General features: G+C 44.3%; 1 protein-coding gene across 1 annotated transcript; it reads right to left on the bottom strand.

Moving 5' to 3' along the window:
- Positions 1–893: 893 nt before the first annotated feature.
- LOC110503853 (metalloreductase STEAP4-like) lies at positions 894–25,401 on the bottom strand. The gene is made up of 5 exons (XM_036964643.1): positions 25,385–25,401; positions 21,935–22,124; positions 5,143–5,421; positions 2,832–2,996; positions 894–1,458 (listed from the first exon to the last, which is right to left on the bottom strand). Exons 1-5 carry the CDS (start codon positions 25,399–25,401, stop codon positions 1,195–1,197), a joined length of 915 nt encoding a protein of 304 aa, XP_036820538.1. The 3' UTR covers positions 894–1,194.

Genomic DNA, 25,401 nt, shown 5'->3' with positions numbered 1-25,401 from the left:
TCTCTTCATACGACAAGGATTGAAAAGGATTAGCCAGTAGATTATCGACTGGAATCATGACGATGACTGCTTGTCTAACTTGCTAGCTAAGAGTTTTGTATGCAGCTTTATTAACTCCATTATATATATTTTGTACATTATTATTATTAAAATAACATGCAAAACAGTCAACAAAAACATTACATTTATTTAGATAAACAGGTGGAGCTGAATGATGGGTTGCCACTGATTGTGTGTCACTTTTGCCACTAACTGTTCTTTCATGAAGAAATCACAAATTTCTCCAAAAGTCTAATAGGCTCTAATGGAACTTCACTCAACATTTTGTGTGTGTAGTATTTTATTAAGTAAGTAAGTGAGGAAAAATATATACCCATTTATTTTATTGGTGCAATACAAATAATTAACCTTGTCACTTCAATCATGTCTAAAAGATCTCACTGGGCACACACTGGTTGAATCAACAGTGTTTTCACATTGTTCCTGTGTTTTTAGTGTTGGTTCAAGCTGTTTATGGGAGTGTGTCTTTGTGCTTTGCCTCTTCATCTATGTATTTAGATCTTTGGCATCTACACAAACAGCCAGTTATATTCACCACAAAGGAAGTGCTCCCTATAACAGAAGACACTGCGAGCCACTTTGTCTATCTAGTGATGAAAGGAAAGCCTGTTGCTGGGTTTCAGAGAGTCTGTTTTCTGGAGGAAATAAAAACACTCAGCCCCAGAGAGGATCACACTGATAAATGTGTTTTTATGTGTCTGACCTGCAACTGGAGATGTATCAAACAGACACAAAATATAAATTGAAACACTTTTATACGTCTCTGAAACCTGTGTTTCATCCGGGGATAACTGTACAATCAGTCAAAGAAGAGAGAGGATATACACAGAGAGCGAGAGAGAGCTTTCACCAGTGAAAGCTAGTGTCTGGTTTACGTATGGTTAAAAATATATGCATTAAAATGCAACAATGTTTACAGTGTAATACAAAAATAAATATGACTGCATATCAATTGAATGTTATTGCTGTTTTTTTTAAATCCCAGAAACATTGCAAACGATGATGGAATGGTAAACAACCTCAGAGGGTATAATAGCAAAGAAACAAGAGTTCATGCCTTGAAGACAAAGCTGTCATCACACTGAGGGTGTTATTGTGCGTGTGCGTGCGTGTGCGTGTGTGTGTGTGTGTCGTCTAAGGTATCAGTGGTTGGCTGTCTTTAGGGTTCCTCTGATCTGCCCCCCTCTCCCATCCCTGGCGTATGCGGGTGATGGTTCGGTCCACACAGGGGGTGATGAGCAGCAGCTTGAGCAGCAGCACCACAGAGGGAAGCACCAGACACAGCATGTAGCCCGGTGGGGTGTACCACTTGTAGGTGGAGGAACTCAGAAACTTGTTCCAGCCATACAGGTAGGTGTGAGCCGTACATAACAGCAGAGTCAGGTGACCCAGCTTGGACTGGTGGGGGAGAAAAGAACACATAAACACATGAACCACACACACATACACACACATGCCAGGCACGTGCACAGATAGAGGTCTAAGGGAGCTTGAGCACCTGCCCTTTTGCCATCCCATGAGAAATTTAACTTTTTTGTGTAAATTTGTGTCTATTTTCTTGAATGTTATCTAAGTGAATTGCCCATCTAACTAGTTAATTTATAATTGTTTTTATCTTATCCCACCCTAGCTGCCAAGAAGCCATTCTTGGCTATCAATCAAGTTAGAGTAGCTAGCTTGTATAACCATCTTAGCTGGCATGCCTGCTGGCAAGGTTGGTAGACTTGAAAAAAGCAAGCAGTTACTAAATAAGACTCACATTCCTTTCAAGCTTTTACCCAGATTTTCGCAGAGATGCAGAGAAGAATATTTAGTTTCTTTAAAAAAAGAACCACCAGTCAGGAGGATACATGGAATTAAGTATAATGATTATGGCTCTAGATTACAGGAAAAAGCTGCTTCAGGTGTTTGACAAACGCAAAATGCTACAACTTCCAGATGGGGGGCCTAGCCATCACCCAGCTATCCTCACGTACCTTGTGCCCCTCAGATTTTTTGGGGTGCATTCCGCCCCTGCGCGCATGCGCGCACACACACACACACACACACACACACACACACACGATCTCTAGGTGAATTCTTCTGGCCTGTTGTAATATATTCCTCCTAAATTACATCTGATGAATAATTTAACATTTAAATCACTGCATCAATTTGAGGGAAATGAATGAATTAGAGAATGAGCCGGAGTTTCTCCTGACCCAGTTGCATTTATGAATGAGTGTGTGTGTTCCCTGTAGTGATGGGAATACAGCTCCATATCCCCAGCGCATAACCTCTGGCTTGTCTGCTGAAAATCAGATTACTTTCCTGGAGTTTTATTGCATTCTGGCCTGGATGTTGGCTCTGCACCCCACATGAATATGTTAGTAAGGGAAACACTGAAGGAGATAAGTGTACAAATTAGGGTTGGGAATGAATTGCCAGGGACCTCAATGCGACATTATCACGATACTTAGGTGCGATACGGTATGTCTGCTGCAGAAAGACGAGAGAGGGTGAGAAAAATGTTTTTTTATCAGTCATGGAAATAAAAGTGCTGAAAACATGTTGGCTCACTATTTAAAAAGAAGATGGAGAACAAGCTATAGGATGAAAAATACTAGGGGCACAGCTGACTAGCGCTAGGCAAATCGATACTTGGAGTCAACGTATCAATATAATATTGTACAAAATATTATTGCGATATGTAAATGTGTTGATTTATTCACCCAATGCTAGTAAAAATGTCTGGTCTAAGTATTCAGTGTGCTCCATTCTGGTAATCCCACCTGTATGAAGCTGAACTCCCTCCAGCTGAGAACGTTACTGACGGAGGGAATAGATGTGATTCCCAATAGGACGTACAGGCTAAATCCCAGAATTCCCAGGGATAAGTAGGAGTCGCCACGCCAGGCCGTCGTTGTATCAAACTCAGTGGTCCTGTTCTCTCTGATCTGAGCGAGAGAGAGAGAAAGAGCGAGCAAGAGAGAGGTGTAAACCAGTGTTTATAATCAAAACCAGTGCCTGAATACTGCTATATACTGTAGGTGTGTGTCCAATATACAGATGTAGGATCTGAATATGACCAGTGTTGTCAAAGCAAAAAATAATCCTTCAGCAACAGCACTTGAACGTTTAGTCCGTTCACAATTTTCCACCAATGTAATGTTACTTGATTGGTGGTTAGGCTGGCCAAAATTAGGCTACATGAAAAGTGCTATACTGTTAAGACATGCTTGAGTACGTTGGCGACTAAGATAATACTGCACACTGCGCACTGCCCTAACCCATCTGGACAAGAGGAATACCTATGTGAGAATGCTGTTCATCGACTACAGCTCGGCATTTAACACCATAGTGCCCTCCAAGCTCGTCATCAAGCTCGAGACCCTGGGTCTCGACCCCGCCCTGTGCAACTGGGTACTGGAGTTCCTGACAGGCCGCCCCCAGGTGGTGAGGGTAGGCAACAACATCTCCACCCCGCTGATCCTCAACACTGGGGCCCCACAAGGGTGCGTTCTGAGCCCTCTCCTGTACTCCCTGTTCACCCACGACTGCGTGGCCACGCACGCCTCCAACTCAATCATCAAGTTTGCGGACGACACAAGTGGTAGGCTTGATTACCAACAACGACGAGACGGCCTACAGGGAGGAGGTGAGGGCCCTCGGAGTGTGGTGTCAGGAAAATAACCTCACACTCAACGTCAACAAAACTAAGGAGATGATTGTGGACTTCAGGAAACAGCAGAGGGAACACCCCCCTATCCACATTGATGGAACAGTAGTGGAGAGGGTAGTAAGTTTTAAGTTCCTCGGCGTACACATCACAGACAAACTGAATTGGTCCACCCACACAGACAGCATCGTGAAGAAGGCACAGCAGCGCCTCTTCAACCTCAGGAGGCTGAAGAAATTCGGCTTGTCACCAAAAGCACTCACAAACTTCTACAGATGCACAATCGAGAGCATCCTGTCGGGCTGTATCACCGCCTGGTACGGCAACTGCCCCGCCCACAACCGTAAGGCTCTCCAGAGGGTAGTGAGGTCTGCACAACGCATCACCGCATCAACGTCAGCACAATAACTGTTCGTCTGGAGCTTCATGAGGTGGGTTTCCATAGCAAGCAGCCACATAAAAGCCTAAGATCACCATGCGCAATGCCAAGTGTCGGCAGGAGTGGTGTAAAGCTCTCCACCATTGGACTCTGGAGCGGTGGAAACGCGTTCTCTGGCAGTCCGACGGACGAATCTGGGTTTGGTGGATGCCATGAGAACGCTACCTGCCCGACTGCATAGTGCCAACTGTAAAGTTTGATGGAGGAAGAATCATTTTCTGGGGCTGTTTTCATGGTTCGGGCTAGGCTCCTTAGTTCCAGTGAAGGGACATCTTAACGCTACAGCATACAATGACATTCTAGATGATTCTGTGCTTCCAATGTTGTGGCAACAGTTTGAGGAAGGCCCTTTCCTGTTTCAGGATGACAATGCCCCGTGCACAAAGCGAGGTCCATTCAGAAATGGTTTGTCGAGATTGGTGTGGAAGAACTAGACTGGCCTGCACTGAGCACTGATCTTAACCCCATGGAACACCCTTGGGATAAATTGGAACACCAACTGCTAGCCAGGCCTAATCGCTCAACATCAGTGCCCGAACTCACTACTGCTCTTGTGGCTGAATGGAAGCAAGTCCCTGCAGCAATGTTCCAACATCGAATGGATAGCCTTCCCAGAAGATTTGAGGCTGTTATAGTAGCATAGGGTGGACCAACTCCATATTAATGCCCATGATTTTGGAATGAGCTGTTTGTCAAGCTGGTTTCCACATACTTTTGGTCATGTAGTGTAGATGCACACATATACACACATTGTATTGTATACATGTATGCAAACACACTCACATACACACAGAGGTCTGACCTGTACTTGGTGCCTCTGTAGAGCTGCAGGAAGGAAGCCAGGACACCAGGCAGGTAACAGAGAGACAGCATGATCAGAGACACAATGGGACATACCTGGCGAGAACACACACACACACCTTGAACAGCTGATAACACACACAGAAACACAAACACAAACACATCGAGGGCCTGTGGCCAGTACCTTGTTAGCCAGTGAGACCATGATTCTGAAGGAGATGTCTTTGCCCTGGGTGACGTATGCATAGATGATGTCTCTGATCAGCAGGTAGAAGAAGAAGGCAGCACTGAGGCCAGTGGCGATGTACAGGGGGAGCCTCCACTGGGGGAACAGCTGCAGGGGGAAGTCCTCCAGCTCCCGGGCCACTGAGAGAAAGCCCCGGTCCAGGGCACTGAAACCCAGCTTGGTGGCTACCGCCATCACTGCCTGTTTGGCCTCCACACTTTCCCCGCAGATATACACCTGACATATATTTATGCACATACAGTGGAGTCCGAAATTATTGACACCCTTTCTAAATATGCACAAAAATACCTACATAAAATAAATCATTCAAATACTGAGCTATAATGTATGTTCCAAAAATTTGGGAAATTATATTATTTTATACTAATACTTGTGCTTAGTGAAAGATATTTTGTTTAACAAGTAATACTCTTTAAAAAAGGTATTGACACCCCTGTTTTCAATACCTCACTTTGCGAGATTAACGACATTGAGCCTTATTGTAACGGTTTTCTTTATGAGAAGGAGAGTCGGACCAAAATGCAGCGTGTAGATTGCGATCCATGTTTTAATGAACAAACGTAAAACACGAATCAGTACAAACACTACAAAATAAAGAACGTGATGAACGTAACGAAAAACCTAAACAGCCCTATCTGGTGAAAACACATAGACAGGAACAATCACCCACAAACACAGTGAAACCCAGGCTACCTAAATATGGTTCCCAATCAGAGACAATGACGAACACCTGCCTCTGATTGAGAACCATATCAGGCCGAACATAGAACTAGACAAACTAGACATGTAACATAGAATGCCCACTCAGATCACACCCTGACCAATCAAAACATAGAAAATACAAAGTAAACTATGGTCAGGGCGTGACAGTACCCCCCCCCCAAGGTGCGGACTCCGGCCGTAAAACCTGAACCTATAGGGGAGGGTCTGGGTGGGCATCTGTCCGCGGTGGCGGCTCTGGCGCTGGACGTGGACCCCACTCCATGACAGTTTTAATCCCCCTCCTAAACGTCCCTAAATAGGTTACCCACCACAATGATAACATGGGACAGAGGGACAGCTCGGGACAGAGGTAACTCGGGACAGATGGGTAGCTCAGCACTGAGAGGAAGCTCAGCACTGAGAAGAAGCTCAGCACTGAGAAGAAGCTCAGCACTGAGAGGAAGCCCAGGCAGGTAGTAGAAACTACCAGAACCTGGCTGGCTGGCGGTTTCAGCAGATCCTGGTCGACTAGCAGATCTGGAAGAATCTGGTCGACTGGCGGATCTGGGAGAATCTGGTCGACTGGCGGATCTGGGAGAATCTGGTCGACTGGCGGATCTGGGAGAATCTGGACGACTGGCGGATCTGGGAGAATCTGGTCGACTGGCAGATCTGGAAGAGTCTGGTCGACTGGCAGATCTGGAAGAGTCTGGTCGACTGGCAGATCTGGAAGAGTCTGGACGACTGGCAGATCTGGAAGAGTCTGGACGACTGGCAGATCTGGAAGAGTCTGGACGACTGGCAGATCTGGAAGAGTCTGGACGACTGGCAGATCTGGAAGAGTCTGGACGACTGGCAGATCTGGACGACTGGCAGATCTGGAAGAGTCTGGACGACTGGCAGATCTGGAAGAGTCTGGACGACTGGCAGATCTGGAAGAGTCTGGACGACTGGCAGATCTGGAAGAGTCTGGACGACTGGCAGATCTGGAAGAGTCTGGTCAACTGGCAGATCTGGAAGAGTCTGGTCGACTGGCAGATCTGGGAGAGTCTGGTCGACTGGCAGCTCTGGCTGCTCCATGCTGACTGGCTGCTCCATGATGACTGGCAGCTCCATGATGACTGGCAGCTCCATGATGACTGGCAGCTCTGGCTGCTCCATGCTGACTGGCTGCTCCATGCTGACTGGCAGCTCTGGCTGCTCCATGCTGACTGGCTGCTCCATGCTGACTGGCAGCTCTGGCTGCTCCATGCTGACTGGCTGCTCTGGCTGCTCCATGCTGACTGGCTGCTCCATGCTGACTGGCTGCTCCATGCTGACTGGCGGCCCTGGCTGCTCCATGCTGACTGGCGGCCCTGGCTGCTCCATGCTGACTGGCGGCCCTGGCTGCTCCATGCTGACTGGCTGCTCCATGCTGACTGGCAGCTCTGGCTGCTCCATGCTGACTGGCTGCTCCATGCTGACTGGCGGCCCTGGCTGCTCCATGCTGACTGGCGGCCCTGGCTGCTCCATGCTGACTGGCGGCCCTGGCTGCTCCATGCTGACTGGCGGCCCTGGCTGCTCCATACTGACTGGCGGCCCTGGCTGCTCCATACTGACTGGCGGCCCTGGCTGCTCCATACTGACTGGCGGCCCTGGCTGCTCCATGCTAACTGGCAGCTCTGGCGGCTCCTTGCAGACTGGCAGCTCTGGCGGCTCCTTGCAGACTGGCAGCTTTGGCGGCATCCTGCAGACAGGCAGCTCTGGCGGCTCCTTGCAGACTGGCAGCTCTATGCAGACTGGCAGCTCCTTGCAGACTGGCAGCTCCTTGCAGACTGGCAGCTCCTTGCAGACTGGCAGCTCCTTGCTAACTGGCAGCTCCTTGCTAACTGGCAGCTCCTTGCTAACTGGCAGCTCTATGCTAACTGGCAGCTCTATGCTAACTGGCAGCTCTTTGCTAACTGGCAGCTCTTTGCAAACTGGCAGTTCTGAACAGGCGGGAGACTCCGGCAGCGCTGTAGAGAAGGAAGGCTCTAACAGCGCTAAACAGGCGGGAGACTCCGACAGCGCTGGAGAGGAGGAGGGCTCCGACAGCGCTGGACAGGCGAGGCGCACTGTAGGCCTGATGCGTGGTGCTGGCACTGGTGGTACTGGGCCGAGGACACGCACAGGAAGCCTGGTGCGGGGAGCTGCTACCGGAGGGCTGGGGTGTGGAGGTGGTACTGGAAAAACCGGACCGTGCAGGCGCACTGGAGCTCTTGAGCACCGAGCCTGCCCAACCTTACCTGGTTGAATGCTCACGGTCGCCCTGCCAGTGCCGCGAGGTGGAATAGCCCGCACTGGGCTATGCAGGCGAACCGGAGACACCGAGCGCAAGGCTGGTGCCATGTAAGCCGGCCCAAGGAGACGCACTGGGGACCAGCTGCGTAGAGCCGGCTTCATGGCATTAGGCTCGACGCTCAATCTAGCCCGGCAGACACGCGGAGCTGGAATATACCGCACCGGGCTATGCACCCGCACTGGAGACACCGTGCGCACCACTGCATAACACGGTGTCTGTCCGGTCTCTCTAGCCCCCCGGTAAGCACAGGGAGTCTGCCCAGGTCTCCTACCTGGCATAGCCATACTCCCTGTTAGCCCCCCCCCCAAGACATTTTTGGGGCTGCCTCTCAAGCTTCCATCCGCGTCGCCGAGCTTTCCTTCTCATACCAGCGCCTCTCTGCTTTCACCGCCTCCATTCTACGGTAACCTTCCTCGCACTGCTCCAGCGAATCCCAGGCGGGCTCCGGCACTCTCCCTGGGTCGGCCGCCCACCCATCTCCTCCCAAGTAGTATACTCCATACTGTACTCCTCCTTGGGCTGTTCCTGTTGTTTCTTCTCCCGCTGCACCTTAGTGCGGCTACACTCCCCTGGTTTAGCCCAGGGTCCTCTCCCGTCGAGGATTTCCTCCCATGTCCAGAAATCCTTATTGCGCTTCTCCTCGCGCTGCTCCTGCCTGTTGACACGCTGCTTGGTCCGTTGGTGGTGGGTGATTCTGTAACGGTTTTCTTTATGAGAAGGAGAGTCGGACCAAAATGCAGCGTGTAGATTGCGATCCATGTTTTAATGAACAAACGTAAAACACGAATCAGTACAAACACTACAAAATAAAGAACGTGATGAACGTAACGAAAAACCTAAACAGCCCTATCTGGTGAAAACACATAGACAGGAACAATCACCCACAAACACACAGTGAAACCCAGGCTACCTAAATATGGTTCCCAATCAGAGACAATGACGAACACCTGCCTCTGATTGAGAACCATATCAGGCCGAACATAGAACTAGACAAACTAGACATGTAACATAGAATGCCCACTCAGATCACACCCTGACCAATCAAAACATAGAAAATACAAAGTAAACTATGGTCAGGGCGTGACACTTATTCTAAAATGTGCCGCGTTTCAGAAAACTAGGTGTATGTCGTGGGTACACAACTACACACAAGAGCCATTTGAACGTAATCTTTTTTTTAAGCAAAATGCGTTTATTGGCAGAAATGCCTTCTGGAACATGTGAACTTTCATGTGCCTTAATAACAAACTTGTATGCCATCTGTAAATACCAAATATATATTTTTTAATTACCAGCCTAGTTGGTTTAGCCACTGAAAAGGCAGCAACCTTCCCGCAAGCCATGATTGGCTGAGATAACGAGTGGGCTGGATATGCTGAGAGATGAGTTCGGATTGGACTAGTATGTGTAGGTAATCCTGTCTAACACGGCTTCTAAAACAGAACTGCATAAGAGTTTGAAGTATGAGTTTGAAATCTGTGGAAGTATGATAGCTAAGGAGATGGAGAAAACACTTGTCTCCGGATTACATCTTTAAGTATCCATGACAAGGAGAAGCATCCAACCATAATGTATAAACGGGTAAGCTAGTCTAGCCTTGACAAAATACTCCACTATGAAAGTATCCATTTCAATAGAATGTCACTGCGACAACGGCTGATCGAAGTAGCTGGTAAAGCTAGAAACAAGTCAAAACATTGTTTGGAAAGTTGATTTTAGTTGCCTGGTTTGCTAGATTGACGTATACTAAATACATTTTTAAATGGGTGGGTTTATTGGTGTTAAGGGCTAGGCTAGGATTTTCTCCTACCATATCTTTTGTGTTATTCTCCTACATTACTATAACATTTCTACGAACTTCAAAGTGTTTTCTTTCCAATGGTACCAATTATATGCATATCCTGGCTTCAAGGCCTGAGCAACAGGCAGTTTTCTTTGGGCATGTCATTCAGGCGGAAATTGAGAAAAAAGAGGCCTGGCCCTAAGAAGTTATTTAAATACATTAGTTATGCTATTTTGGACCACCAAGCTGCTAATGCAGCCTTTCATTTTTTGTGTTTATACTTTTTCCTAACGACAACGACAAGTTTGATGCCGGACGACAATAGAATGTTCCTGATGTCAATGCAACAACTGTCGATAGACTTAGTTTAAACTAACCTTTAGTCTTGAAATATTTGGTCTTGCGTGAATCCTAAAAGAGATGGGTGGGGGTAAGGCTTAAGAGGGTGTGAATGATGCTGAATGGGTGTTCTTTCTTAAAACTGAGGTTTCAAAGCAGAATTACTTTCCCATTGTTTCTCAACTGTAGTGTATGATACACTATTTTCTAGCTCTGAGCCTCTACTTTGTAAAATGTAAAAAAACACAATTTCAAATGTTGCTACATAAGACAGAATCGAGACGATATTTTGCTTACACTGGTCCTTGGGTCCTTGTTAAGGTCAATGGCATCATTAACTTTACCTAGTACCTGGATTTTTTACAAAAAACTTGATTGCCTCTACCAGGATGCCGGAACTCGGATGAAAGTGTATTTCCAGCAAGACAATAACCCCAAGCACTAATAAAATCCACAAAGAAGTGGTTAATTGTCCTCCACAATGCACAATACAGGTTTCTAGCTCCAGAATGAAGCTGTACTTATTCAGCACGGAGGAGAGAAAGTAAGACAACCATTTTCAGGCCTTGCCATATATTTTGAAACTATAATTTAGCCACTCAGGAACATTCCCTGTCTTCTAGGTAAGCAACTCCAGTGTAGATTTGGTCTTGAGTTTTAGGTTATTGTCCTGCTGAAAGGTGAATTCAGCTACCAGTGTCTGGTGGAAAGCAGACTGAACCAGGTTTTCCTGTAGGATTTTGCTCATGCTTTTATTTATTGTATTTTTATTTCACCTTTATTTAACCAGGTAGGCCAGTTGAGGACAAGTTCTCATTTACAACTGCGACCTGGCCAAGATAAAGCAAAGCAGTGTGACAAAAACAACAACACAGAGTTACACATAAACAAACGTACAGTCAATAACACAACAGAAAAATCTATGTTTATCTATTTTTTTTTAACCTTTATTTAACTAGGCAAGTCAGCTAAGAACAAATTCTTATTATCAATGACGGCTGAGGAACAGTGGGTTAACTGCCTTGTTCAGGGGTAGAACGACAGATTTTTACCTTGTCAGCTCGGGATTCAATCTAGCAACCTTTCAGTTACTAGCCCAACGCTCTAACAACCTTTCAGTTGCAAGATTTAGCATTAACACTGGAGTGATAGATGTGCAGATGATGATGTGCAAGTAGAGGTATTGGGGTGCAAAAGAGCAAGAAGATAAATAACAATATGGGGATGAAGTTGTTGTTGAAGTAGTTGGGTGTGCTATTTACAGATTGGCTGTGTACAGGTACAGTGATCGGTAAGCTGCACTGACAGCTGATGCTTAAAGTTAGAGAGGGAGATATAAGACTCCAGCTTCAGTGATTTTTGCAATTCATTCCAGTCATTGGCAGCAGAGAACTGGAAGGAAAGGCGGCCAAAAGGATGTGTTGGCTTTGGGGATGACTAGTGAAATATACCTGCTGGAGCGCATGCTACAGGTGGGTGTTGCTATGGTGATCAGTGGGCTGAGATAAGGCTGGGCTTTACCTAGCACAGACTTATAGATGACCTGGACCCAGTGGGCTTGGCGACGAATATGCGAATATGTAGCGAGGGCCAGCCATCGAGAGCATACAGATCGCAGTGATGGGTAGTATATGGGGCTTTGGTGACAAAACGGATGACACTGTGATAGACGACATCCAATTTGCTGAGTAAAGTGTTTGGCGGCTATTTTTAAATTACAAAAGTCAAGGATAGTCAGTTTTACGAGGGTATGTTTGAGTGAAGTAGGTTGTGATGCTTAGCTCTATTCCATTAAATGTTTATCCTGAAACATGTCCCAGTCCTTAACGATTACAAGCATACTCATAACACGATGAAGCCCCCACTATGCTTGAAAATAGATGGAGTGGTACTCAGCAATGTGTTGCATTGGATTTGCCCAACAAATATAACACTTGGTATTCAGGACAAAAAGTGAATCGCTTTTCCACATTTTTTGCAGGATTACTTTAGTGTCTTGTTGCAAACATGATGCATGTTTTGGAATATTTTTATTCTGTACAGGCTTTCTTCTTTTCACTCAACTACAATGTTGTTGATCCATCCTCAGTTTTCTCATAAACCCTGTACAGACAGACTGTATCTTTGTATTGACTGGGTATATTGACACACCATACAAAGTGTAATGAACAACTTGGCCATGATCAAAGGGATATTCAATGTCTGCTTTTTTTTACCCATCTGTCAATAGGTGCCCTTTGCGAGATATTGGAAATCAAATAACATTTTATTTGTCACGCCGTATACAAGCACTTAACCAACAATGCAGGTTTATGAAACATACCCCCCAAAAAGTGAGAAATAAAAGTAACAAATAATTAAAGAACAGCAGTAAAATAACAATAGTGAGGTTCTATACAGGGGGTACCGGAACAGAGTCAATGTAAAGGGGGCACCGGTTAGTGAAGGTAATTGAGGTAATATGTACTTGAAGGTAGAGTTAAAGTAACTATGCATAGATAATAACAGGGAGTAGCAGCAGCGCAATGCAAATAGTCTGGTTAGCCATTTGATTATATGTTCAGGTGTCTTATGGCTTGGGATTAGAAGCTGTTTAGAAGCCTCTTGGACCTAGACTTGGCGCTCAGTTACTGCTTGCCGTAAGGTAAAAGAACAGTCTATGACTAGGGTGGCTGGAGTCTTTGACAATTTCTAGGGCCTTCCTCTGACACTGCCTGGTATAGAGGTCCTGGATGACAGGAAGCTTGGCCCTGGTGATGTAATGGACCTTACGTACTACCCTCTGCAGTGCCTTGAGATTGGAGGCCAAGCAGTTTCCATACCAGGCAGTGGTGCAACATGTCAGGGTGCTCTCGATGGTGCAGCTGTAGAACCTTTTGAGGAAGGTTTTGATGCATACCCATTTAGGCGAGGTGCTGGCTAGCGGAGTGGAACACTTAACAAAATAAAGGAGAGCCGCACGCTCTAGGAGCTCAGATGCCATATATTTTTTTAACGTTTTCTTAGTTACAGTAAACCAGCGTGTGGGTAAAAATCACTGGGGAAGCTAAGCCAGTAAAAAAATAGCCAAATTACAACCTGTGTTGTGATAATTCCATTGTTTGCTATATAAACTGTTAGTTAATTTGCCTTGGGACCGTGATATACAAGTCCGAGACAATATGAAGACACAGTGGCAGAATAATATACAACCACACCTTTTTTTCATCACAACACCAGAGAGCATCCTCTGTCCAGTGAAGTCCACAAAACATATTAAATGTAACAAACAGTAACATGACCTACAGCATGGTGAAGTAATTTAATGTTTTCGGACTAATAAACAATCATTGATTTAGAACCACGGAGAGTGGTTCTACCACAAGTCCCAAAGAAAACAGGAGCTGCCTCCACTATTCCAGCACCATTTCAACATCATCAAATCACCTCTGATTAGTCTAAAAGAGTGAAAATGAAAAGACACCAAACATAATTTAGTCCAGTCAAGGTAAGCTAAATAAGATGTGGCTGTCAATGGTTCTGATTTGTGTGTGTGCGTGCGTGTTTGTGTGTAGCGCATGGGTGAACGCTGATCTACAAAATTAGATATCAGTGCATATCTTCAGGACAGTATTAAGTTGTAACGACACCAGCAACATTGTGAAACACACAGGCTTACATCCTGCCTTTGCATTAATGTTTAATTTCACGCCTTCGAGCAGCTCTGACATTCGTAACAAGGTTATATTTATCCTAGCATGATAGAACCTCTGACAGCTAAATCACGCAACATACTCAGTAAGCTCACCGTTTATTTCCATTGTCAGTTTATTATGGTATACTGTCAGCTGAACGACATCTAGTGTCATGGCCTTTTCAATTTACACAATTATGGAAAGTTACCAGATAGCATAAAAGATACTTGGTTGTAATTTGTTTGAGGGATAATGGTTACTCTGTCTGTTCTGCCTTTAGTCTGGAAGGCAAGGCCTGTTGAGCATGTCGCTGGTGGTCAATTTCATCTGGTTTCTGTACCTCTGGATCTCACATGGAGACAGCACGTAGTCCCAAATGTGGACATCTGTCAGCAGGCCAACAAATGACTAATGCTGGTTGAAACGCCCGCTGAACGGATCCTGAAACAGTAAACAACAACATGTTGTGTTCTGTAATGGAATGCTTTCTTGTTCTTTTCAATGTTGGATGCTTTATTTTCAAGCAGAAAAGACTATGTGCATTTTTCATCTTACATTTCATTCGACTTGAAAAAATAAACAGGCGCAAATTGTGTACTCTACCAAAAGTTTAAGTAGTAGTGAGCAAAGACAAACCGTTAAACATAAACAGAATAAGTTTTACTATCTACTATTTACTGTCACATTTCATTGCAGTTATCACAGTGACTATCTACATTGAGGTACAGCACAGCATGTTGTAATCACCACAATTACTAGTAGGAATTTCTCCATCTCGTAAGAATAAACAAACGGTTATTTTGTCTTAACTTTTTTAATGCATATTATAAACATCTGCCCTGTATGTTACTGAGCAGAACAGTAATATACCATTTATCATAGCTGTGATGAAAAACATTTGCCCTGTATGCTAAAAAGCAGACCATTTTATTTAGATTCAAGGTGCAATGTTTGTTGTTTTAAGGAGACCAAGGCGCAGCGATATTTGTGGTCACCATATTTATTTAAATGAGAACCAGCAACAAAATAACAAAGTGAAACCAAAACGACTGTACCGTTCCGTAGGCTACAAGAGCTGTACAAAAACAAGATCCCACAACATAGGTGGGGAAAAAGGCTACCTAAGTATGATTCCCAATCAGAGACAACGATAGACAGCTGCCTCTGATTGGGAACCACACTCCCCCTAACACCCCACATCACACTCCCCCTAACACCCCACATCACACCCTGATCTCACCAAATAGAGAAATAAAACGGCTCTCTAATGTCAGGGCGTGACACATTAGTGACACACATGTTATTAGCATTGCAACAGGTTTAACATCAATTTGTAAAATACATGAACTTACCTTGTGGGTTGTCAAAGTGCCTTGATGGTGTGTGTGAGGGAGAGAGCTGAATACTTTATCTACTTGTTTCATTTCTATCATCAGCAGTTATGACACAAAAAAGGAAACAGGTATATAATGCAAAGTTGACAGGCATTATTGACCTAAACAGGTATTATTATTCACCAGTTCCCTTACTTATAGAAATATTGACTCAGTCACACAAGAGGAAACATCAGCATAATAGACAACTTGAACTTTAATAGATTTTAGATCTTTTTTTGAGTTCATCAAGAAATGATTCCTAAACTGGGAATTTTACATCAGGGTTTTCATTAATACTGTAGATATGTATTGAAGAACATAACAATATAAATATTTATTTGATCCAGGTGAACAATAGCAGTCACAAGTTTTGATATAACATTGATAATGTAGTACTTTACAAACACGTTCATAAAAATAGGAAAGCATGCGGTTTAATAATCTACAGATGAAATTATGACAAACTTCAGAGTGGTGAAAGTGCACAGTTATGAGCTTGGTGCTCCTTTCCAAGAAGTATTAAGGGTATTTTTCTGGTAATATCATGATTGATGTGCTCGGCTGCTGTTTGAGAAATACAAATACTCTTCTGTCCATAATAATCTCATCATGTAGGCTATACCCACACTGTATCTGCGAGCTGTTCTATTGGCAGAGTTGAAAATGGAACACATTTAGCTTCTATTTTTTTATTTGGTACATGGGAATTTAACCACATAATATATTTTTATGTTGACTATATCACGCACAACATTTCACCCACATGTCAATTTGATGGAAACATCTCTGGTGGGAAAATGCACATTTTGTTTTTGTGCATTTTAGAATATTCTCATGAAACCTGGATTTACAACAAGCGTTATCTTTAAAATGGTGTAAAATACATGTATGTTTGAGGGACTTTAATTATGGGATTTCTGTTGTTTTGAATTTGGCGCCCTGCAGTTTCACTGGCTGTTGACGAGGTGAGACACTACCGTCCCACATACCCTAGAGAGGTAATTTCTGGACTATTAAGCGCACCTGAATATAAACCGCACCCACTAAATAAAAAAATAAAAAAATAATTTTGTACATAAGCCGCAGGCAGCCACGTCTATAACAAATTAACTTTACACAGCCTTTAAACAAAACACGGCTCGTAACAGTAGCCTACCAAGAAAGTCATTGGTCACTATCTTCCTCCTCCTGTGCACTGAAACCACTGAAGTCATCTCCTTTCCTTCGGCGTCGGAGTTGAATAGAATTGCTTCATCCGATGTTGGATCGCTGCCCTCTTCAACACGCAGCAGTCCAGCATTTCGAAACCCGTTGATGATAGTGGATTTTTTGACAATACTCCACGCTGTCAGCAGCTCTATTTCCTTTTCCAACAGCCAGATCGATCGCCTTCAACTTGAAAGCTACATCATATGCATTTCTCCGTGTCTTTGCCATGATGAGGGTGACAAAATGACTACTGTAATCAGAATGATGGGAAGTTTGAGCACGCTCGATTTATGTCACATTATGTGATGGTGGCATGAATCTTGTGAAAGCGGGAAAAATCCATAAATTAGCTGAGTCATTGTATAAACCGCAAGGTTCAAAGCGTGGGAAAAAAGTAGCGGCTTATAGTCCGGAAATTACGGTACCCATTTATTTTACTGAGGCAATAAACATAATTAGTCCAAAAGATCCCACTTGTCAGACTTTGGTTGAATCAACACTGTTTACACATTGTTCCTGTGTTTTTAGTGTTGGTACAAGCGCTTTCTGGGAGTATGTCTTTGTGCTTTGTCTCTACATTCTGCATGCACCTAAAAGTTAATCTATGTATTTAGATATTTGGCATCTACACAAACATCCAGCTATATCCACCACAAAAGGAAGTGCTCCCTATAAAAGAAGACACTGCGAGCCACTTTGTCTATCTAGTGATGAAAGGGAAGCCTGTTGCTGGGTTTCAGAGAGTCTGTTTTCTGGAGGAAATAACAACACTCTGCTCCAGAGAGGATCACACTGATAGATGTGTTTTCACAAAATATAAATTGAAAAACTTTTACACGTCTTTGAAACCTGTGTTTCATCTGGGGATAACTGTACAATCAGTCAAAGAAGAGAGAGGATATACAGTAAGAGAGGATATGAGAGAGAAAGAGCTTTCACCATTCTCTTTACATAAGAGAGAACTAGTGTCTGGTTGACATACGGTTGAAAATATATGCATTAAAATGCAACAATGTAATACAAAAATAAATACAACTGCATATCAATTAAATGTTATTAACAGCTAACGTTAGTATTCAGCTAACCACGGTTGGTGGTCATCAGCTATCCTTTAGCTCGAAAAGCTATCGCCAGTTTTGTACAACGCGACTCAGACCAGAGCATACCGGACCTATTTTCTCTCCATATCCCCGGATTTCTACCCCAAGCTCTGGACATTTACACCTGGATCTTGCAGCTAGCTAGCTGCTATCCGAGTGACTATTGGCTTACGTCGGTTCCGGAGCAAACATCAATTATTCCGGAGCTAGTCAGCTGAAGAGTTCCATCAGCCGCTCCTGGGCTGCAATCACCTATCCGGACCCTTCACGACTGGACTACTGACGTTATCTGCCCAAGGGAGTTATCCAACTGGCCCCTCCATCGTGACCTGGATGCCCAACTGCGGCCCGCTAATCGTTAGCTGTCTTATCGGCTGGTATCTGAATAGGTCTATCGGACAATTTTCTTGGGATGCTATAACTATATCTATTTTGCCAATTGGATTGGTCCCCTCTACCACACGGAACCCCACTAAATCTACTGACGGAAAACGCATGAGGTGGCTAAAAACAGACCTCCATCCTCTGCCAGCTTGCTACCCATGGCCCGGCTAGCTGTCTGAATCGCTGTGACCCCAACCAACCTCACTACTCACTGGACCCTTATGATCACTCGGCTAAACATGCCTCTCCTTAATGTCAATATGCCTTGTCCATTGCTGTTATGGTTAGTGTTTATTGGCTTATTTCACTGTAGAGCCTCTAGCCCTGCTCATTATACCTTATCCAACCTTTAAGTTCCACCATTCACACATGGAACGACATCACCTGGTTTCAATGATGTTTCTAGAGACAATATCGCTCTCATCACTCAATGCCTAGGTTTACCTCCACTGTATTCACATCCTACCATACCTTTGTCTGTACATTGTACCTTGAGGCTATTTTATCGCCCCCAGAAACCTCCATTTACTCTCTGTTCCGGACATCCTAGACAACCAATTCGCATAGCTTTTAGCAGTGCCCTTATCCTACTCCTCCTCTGTTGATGTAGAGGTGAATCCAGGCCCTGCAGTGCCTAGCTCCACTCCTATTCCCCGGGCGCTCTCTTTTGATGACTTCTGTAACCGTAATAGCCTTGGTTTCATGCATGTTAACATTAGAAGCCTCCTCCCTACGTTTGTTTTATTCACTGCTTTAGCACACTCTGCCAACACGGATGTCCTAGGCGTGTCTCAATCCTGGCTTAGGAAGACCCCCAAAAACTCTGAAATCTCCATCCCTAACTACAACATTTTCAGACAAGATAGAATGGCCAAAGGGGGCGGTGTTAGCCTGCAGAGTTATGCCCTACTATCCAGGTCTGTACCCAAACAATTTGAACTTCTACTTTTAAAAATCCACCTCTCTAAAAACAAGTCTCTCACTGTTGCCGCCTGCTATAGACCACCCTCTGCCCCCAGCTATGCTCTGGACGCCATATGTGAACTGATTGCCCCCATCTATCTTCAGAGCTCGTGCTGCTAGGTGACCTAAACTGGAACATGCTTAACACCCCAGCCATCCTACAATCTAAGCTTGATACCCTCAATCTCACACAAATTATCAATGTACCTACAAGGTACCACCCCAAAGCCGTAAACATGGGCACCCTCATAGATATCATCCTAACCAACTTCCTCTCTAAATACACCTCTGCTGTTTTCAACCAAGATCTCAGCGATCACTGTCTCATTGCCTGCATCCTTAATGGGTCAGCTCCCTGAAACACTTCAGCGAGCAGGCCTTTCTAATCGACCTGGCCCGGGTGTCCTAGAAGGTTATTGACCTCATCCCGTCAGTAGAGGATGCCTTTAAAAAAAATATGTAAATGCCTTCCTCACCATCTTAAATAAGCATGCCCCATTCAAGAAATTTAGAACCAAGAACAGATATAGCCCTTGGTTCTCTCCAGAACTGACTGCCCTTAACCAACACAAAAACATCCTATGGCGTTCTGCATTAGCATCGAATAGTCCCCGTGATATGCAACTTTTCAGGGAAGTTAGGAACCAATATACACAGGCAGTTAGAAAAGCCAAGGCTAGGTTTTTCAAGCAAAAATTTGCTTCCTGCAACAAACTCAAAAAAGTTCTGGGACACCGTAAAGTCCATGGAGAATAAGAACACCTACCAGCTGCCCACTGCACTGAGGATAGGAAACTCTGTCACCACCGATAAATCCACTATAATTGAGAATTTCAATAAGCATTTTTCTACGGCTGGCCATGCTTTCCACCTGGCTACCCTTACCCCGATCAACAGCGCTGTACCCCCCACAGGAACTCGCCCAAGCCTTCCAATTTTCTCCTTCTCCCAAATCCAGTCAGCTGATGTTCTGAAAGAGCTGCAAAATCTGGACCCCTACAAATCAGCCGGGCTAGACAATCTGGACCATTTCTTTCTAAAATGATCTGCTGAAATTGTTGAAACCCCTATTACTGGCCTGTTCAACCTCTCTTTCTGAGATTCCCAAAGATTGGAAAGCAGTTGCGGTCATCCCCCTCTTCAAAGGGGGGGGGGGGGGGGGGGGGAACTCTTGACTCAAACTGCTACAGACCTACATATATCCTACCCTGCCTTTCTAAGGTCTTCGAAAGCCAAGTCAAACAGATTACCGACCATTTCGAATCCCACCGCACCTTCTCCGCTATGCAATCTGGTTTCAGAGCTGGTCATGGGTGCACCTCAGCCACGCTCAAGGTCCTAAACGATATCTTAACCGCCATCGATAAGAAACAATACTGTGCAGCCGTATTCATTGACCTAGCCAAGGCTTTTGACTGTCAATCACCACATCCTTATCGGCAGACTCGATAGCCTTGGTTTCTCAAATGATTGCCTCGCCTGGTTCACCAACTACTTCTCTGATAGAGTTCCGTATGTCAAATCGGAGGGCCTGTTGTCCAGGCCTCTGGCAGTGGCTATGGGAGTGCCACAGGGTTCAATTCTTGGGCCGACTCTTCTCTGTATACATCAATGATGTCGCTCTTGCTGCTGGTGAGTGTCTGATCCATCTGGACACTGTGTTAACACTCCAGATGAGCTTCAATGCCATACAAATATTATTCTGTGGCCTCCAACTGCTCTTAAATACAAGTAAAACCAAATGCATACTCTTCAACCGATCGCTGCCTGCACCTGCCCGCCCGTCCAGAATCACTATTCTGGACGGTTCTGACTTAGAATATGTGGACAACTACAAATACCAAGGTGTCTGGTTATACTGTAAACTCTCCTTACAGACGCACATCACACATCTCCAATCCAAAGTTAAATCTAGAATTGGCTTCCTACTTCGCAACAAAGCATCCTTCACTCATGCTGCCAAACATATCCTCGTAAAACGGACCATCCTACCGATCCGCCATCCGTTTTGTCACCAAAGCCCCATATACTACCCACCACTGCGACCTGTACGCTCTCGTTGGCTGGCCCTCGCTTCATACTCGTCGCCAAACCCACTAGCTCTAGCTCCTGGTCACCATAGCAGCACCCACCTGTAGCATGCGCTCCAGCAGGTAAAGCTCTCTGGTCAACCACAAAACCAATTCTTCCTTTGGCCGCCTCTCCTTCCAGTTCTCTGCTGCCAATGACTGGAACAAACTACAAAAATCTCTGAAACACTTACCTCCCTCAAGAGTTAAGCACAAGCTGTCAGAGCAGCTCACAGATTACTGCACCAATACATCTCCCATCTATAATTTAGCCTAAAAACGACCTCTTCCCCTACTGTATTTATTTAGCTCTTTTGCACCCCATTATTTCTATTTCGCACATTCTTCCACTGCAACTCTACCATTCCAGTGTTTTACTTGCTATATTGTATTTACTTCGCCACCATGGCCTTTCTTTTGCCTTTACCTCCCTTATCTCACCTCATTTGCTCACATCGTATATAGACTTATTTTTCTACTGTATGTTTGTTTTACTCCATGTGTAACTGTGTTGTCGTATGTGTCGAACTGCTTTGCTTTATCATGGCCAGGTCGTAATTGTAAATGAGAACTTGTTCTCAACTTGCCTACCTGGTTAAATAAAGGTGAAAAAAAATAATAACAAATTGTTGGTTTTTGATCCTAGAAACAAACGATGATTGAATATTAGCCAACGTTTGAGGGTATAATAGCAAAGGAACAAGAGTTCATGCCTTGAAGACAAAGCTGTCATCACACTGAGGGTGCAGTCAGTCAGTCAGCCCTGTACAGTATCAGTGGTTGGCTGTCTTTAGGGTTCCTTTGATCTGCCCCCCCCCCCTCCCATCCCTGGCGTATGATGGTTCGGTCCATGAGCAGCAGCTTGAGCAGCAGCACCACAGAGGGAAGCACCAGACACAGCATGTAGCCTGTTAGGGTGCACCACTTGTAGGTGGAGGAACTCAGGAACTTGTTCCAGCCATACAGGTAGGTGTGAGCCGTACACAACAGCAGAGTTGAACTGGTGGGGGAGAAAAGAACACAAACACATGAACCACACACACATACGCCAGGCATGTGCACAGATAGGTGATAGAGGTCTAAGGGAGTTTGAGCACCTGCCCTTTGTCATCCGATGAGAAAATAAACTGTTTGAATTTGTATATTTTCTCTAATCCCATTTAAATGAATGAATTGCCCATACAACTAGCTAATTTCTGTCCAGAGCCGCCAGAGCCTCCCGGCTCTGTTTTTCTACAAAGGGACCAGGACGACTGATCTGTGTAAAGGAAAGAATGGGGCCATGTATCGTGAGATTGAGTGAAAACCTATCAGCAAGGGCATTGATGATGAAACGTGGCTGGGTCTTTCAGCATGACAATGATCCCAAACACACCGCCCGGGCCACGAAGGTGTGGCTTCGTAAGAAGCATTTCAAGGTCCTGGAGTGGCGTAGCCAGTCTCCAGATCTCAACCCCATAGAAAATCTTTGGAGGGAGTTGAAAGTCCATGTTTCCCAGCAACAGCCCCAAAACATCACTGCTCTAGAGGAGATCTGCATGGAGGAATGGGCCAAAATACCAACAACAGTGTGTGAAAACTTACAGAAAACATTTGACCTCTGTCATTGCCAAGAAAGGGTATTTAACAAAGTATTGGGAACTTTTTTTATTGACCAAATACTTATTTTTCCACCATAATTTGCAAATAAATTCATTAAATCCTTTAATGTGATTTTCTGGATTTTTTTTCTCATTTTGTCTGTCATAGTTGAAGTGTACCTATGATGAAAATTACAGGCCTTTCTCATCTTTTTAAGTGGGAGAACTTGCACAATTGGTGGCTGACTAAATACTTTTTTGCCCCACTGTATGATTAGATACGCTGGTGTCATGACATTGGCGTGGGGTATAGGTTTATGGCAGTCATAATTACCTCTTCCCCCCCTTTTTCCTTCTCTAACCTACTGAGGTTACATTTTAAAAACCCTTGGTTAACATAGAGATTCTGGGAACATCAGTATGTGGGGGGGAAAATGAACTATATTCTGGTAATCCGAACAATTGAACATGTGCAGTGGTACTTAATGAATATGATGTCAGTTCAGTTGTCATCTGAGACATTCTCAATGATAAGATGACAAACTCTACAGTGGAAAGTCTATACATCAGAGTTATCAGATTCACATGGAATTGTTGTTCAATTTAAATGTGAAATTATTTGTGATGGGATGGAATGTGATTTTAGCTTCTAAAAATGTGAGATGTGGGTTTTCATAAGTTAAGGCTGCTCACTCAGTGGCCCGCCCACATGAAGAGACAGAGGTTGTAAAACTTTTCAAACATACCCTCCTCTTCCTTCCTATATAAGCTCTTGACGACAACATAACTATCTGTTCCAATGAGGTAGGATGACGATCCTATGTCAGAATGGTTCAGATAAAACTACAGAATGAAGCCAACATCAGCATGAGCTTTGGTTGCGAATGGTATGAACTTTGAACTCTTATTCACGACAGAAGTGATACCTCCTAGCCGTTGAGTTAGCGACCGCAGCTGCAAATGCAGGTTAGGAAGGAACAGAGAGAGTATCCCATCTACCACACAACGACGTTACTACAACTTATCCAAGTGACCACCAGAGACATTCTTCAAAGTACAGAGGACTCGGTTTGGCAAAACGGTCTTCCATCTACCACCAACCTACTGAAGCACAGCTCAGAGTAAATATTTATTGCATTTTCCTTTTCCAAATGAGCGGTAATTTAGAATACATAAGATACTGTATTTACGATAGCACAGCTTCTTCCCTTTGTTCCTCAGTCTCCTGCTCATTCACTCAAACCCAGCCCCTTTTCCTTTGTGTAACAAGCTGTCATATCTGTTCCGCCCGCTAGGGACGTTTTCCTATGACGTAGAGAATTATCTAGGTATAATTCATTCTTTGTATATGTAATTCTGTGTGATTAGTTAGGTATCTAGTAAATAAATAATTAAACCTAATTTTGTATTGCTGATTCAAATTGTTAGCTAGGGTTCTTGAAGATAATCTGAAAGTTGTAAATTCTTGGTTATGAGACTGAAGTAAGACGACGATTAATGTTGACTGCTATTGATGTAAAATATTACTAAATCTTTAAGAGTTTATTCAGAAGATAACAGCTCTATAAATATTATTTTGTGGTACCCGACTCTAGTTAATTACATTTACATGATTAGCTCAATCAGGTGATATTACTTACGGAGAAATTATTTTATAGAATAGCATGTCATAGCAATTAATCCGGCATTGCCAAAGACACGACACTGGGAAATAAACATATATTTGACAAGGAATTAAGTATAATGATTATGGTTCTAGATTACAGGAAACATCTGTTTCAGATGTTTGAAAAATGCCAAATTCTCCAACTTCAGGCCACCAGTCCGGACCATCACCAAGCCATCCTCAGACACTAATTTTGCCCCCTCAAATTTTTGGGGCAGATGACACCCCTGCACATGCATCTCTAGGTGAATTATCCTGGCCTGTTCTAATACATTCTTCCTAAATTACATCTGATGAATAATGTAACATTTAAATCACTGCACCAATTTGTGGGGAATGAATGAATTAGAGAATGAGCCGGAGTTTCTCCTGACCCAGTTGCATTTATGAATGAGTGTGTGTGTTCCCTGTAGCGATGGAAACACAGCTTATTATCCCCAGCGCATAACCTCTGGCTTGTCTGCTGAAAATCAGATTACTTTCCTGGAGTACTATTGCATTCTGGCCTGGATGTTGGCTTTGCACCCCGCATGAATACATCAATAGGGGAAACACTGGAGAGGAGGAGGAGATAAGTGTACAAATTAGGGCAGGTAATTCAAATCAAATTTATTTATATAGCCCTTCGTACATCAGCTGATATCTCAAAGTGCTGTACAGAAACCCAGCCTAAAACCCCAAACAGCAAGCAATGCAGGTGTTGAAGCAGGTTGGCTAGGAAAAACTCCCTAGAAAGGCCAAAACCTAGGAAGAAACCTAGAGAGGAACCAGGCTATGAGGGATGGCTAGTCCACTTCTGGCTGTGCCGGGTGGAGATTATAACAGAACATGGCCAAGATGTTCAAATGTTCATAAATGACCAGCATGGTCAAATAATAGGTCTGGGACAGGTAGCACGTCCGGTGAACAGGTCAGGATTCCATAGCCGCAGGCAGAACAGTAATTGCCAGGGACCACATGATACGATATTATCACGATACTTAGGTGCAATGCGATACGTAATGCAATTCTCACAATTCTATGTGTATCAT

The sequence above is a fragment of the Oncorhynchus mykiss genome, chromosome 3, assembly GCF_013265735.2.
Source record: "Oncorhynchus mykiss isolate Arlee chromosome 3, USDA_OmykA_1.1, whole genome shotgun sequence".
Taxonomy (NCBI): domain Eukaryota; kingdom Metazoa; phylum Chordata; class Actinopteri; order Salmoniformes; family Salmonidae; genus Oncorhynchus; species Oncorhynchus mykiss.
The sequence above is the reverse complement of the archived record's forward strand: the minus strand, read 5'-3'. Positions and strand labels throughout refer to the sequence as shown.

Coding starts and splice junctions, on each gene's coding strand:
- LOC110503853 (XM_036964643.1), bottom strand. Junction 5,422..21,934: donor AGGGATGGGAGGGGGGGGGG/GCAGATCAAAGG, acceptor AATATATGTCAG/GTGTATATCTGCGGGGAAAG. Junction 1,459..2,831: donor GGGAGTTCAGCTTCATACAG/GTGGGATTACCA, acceptor CTCCCCCACCAG/TCCAAGCTGGGTCACCTGAC.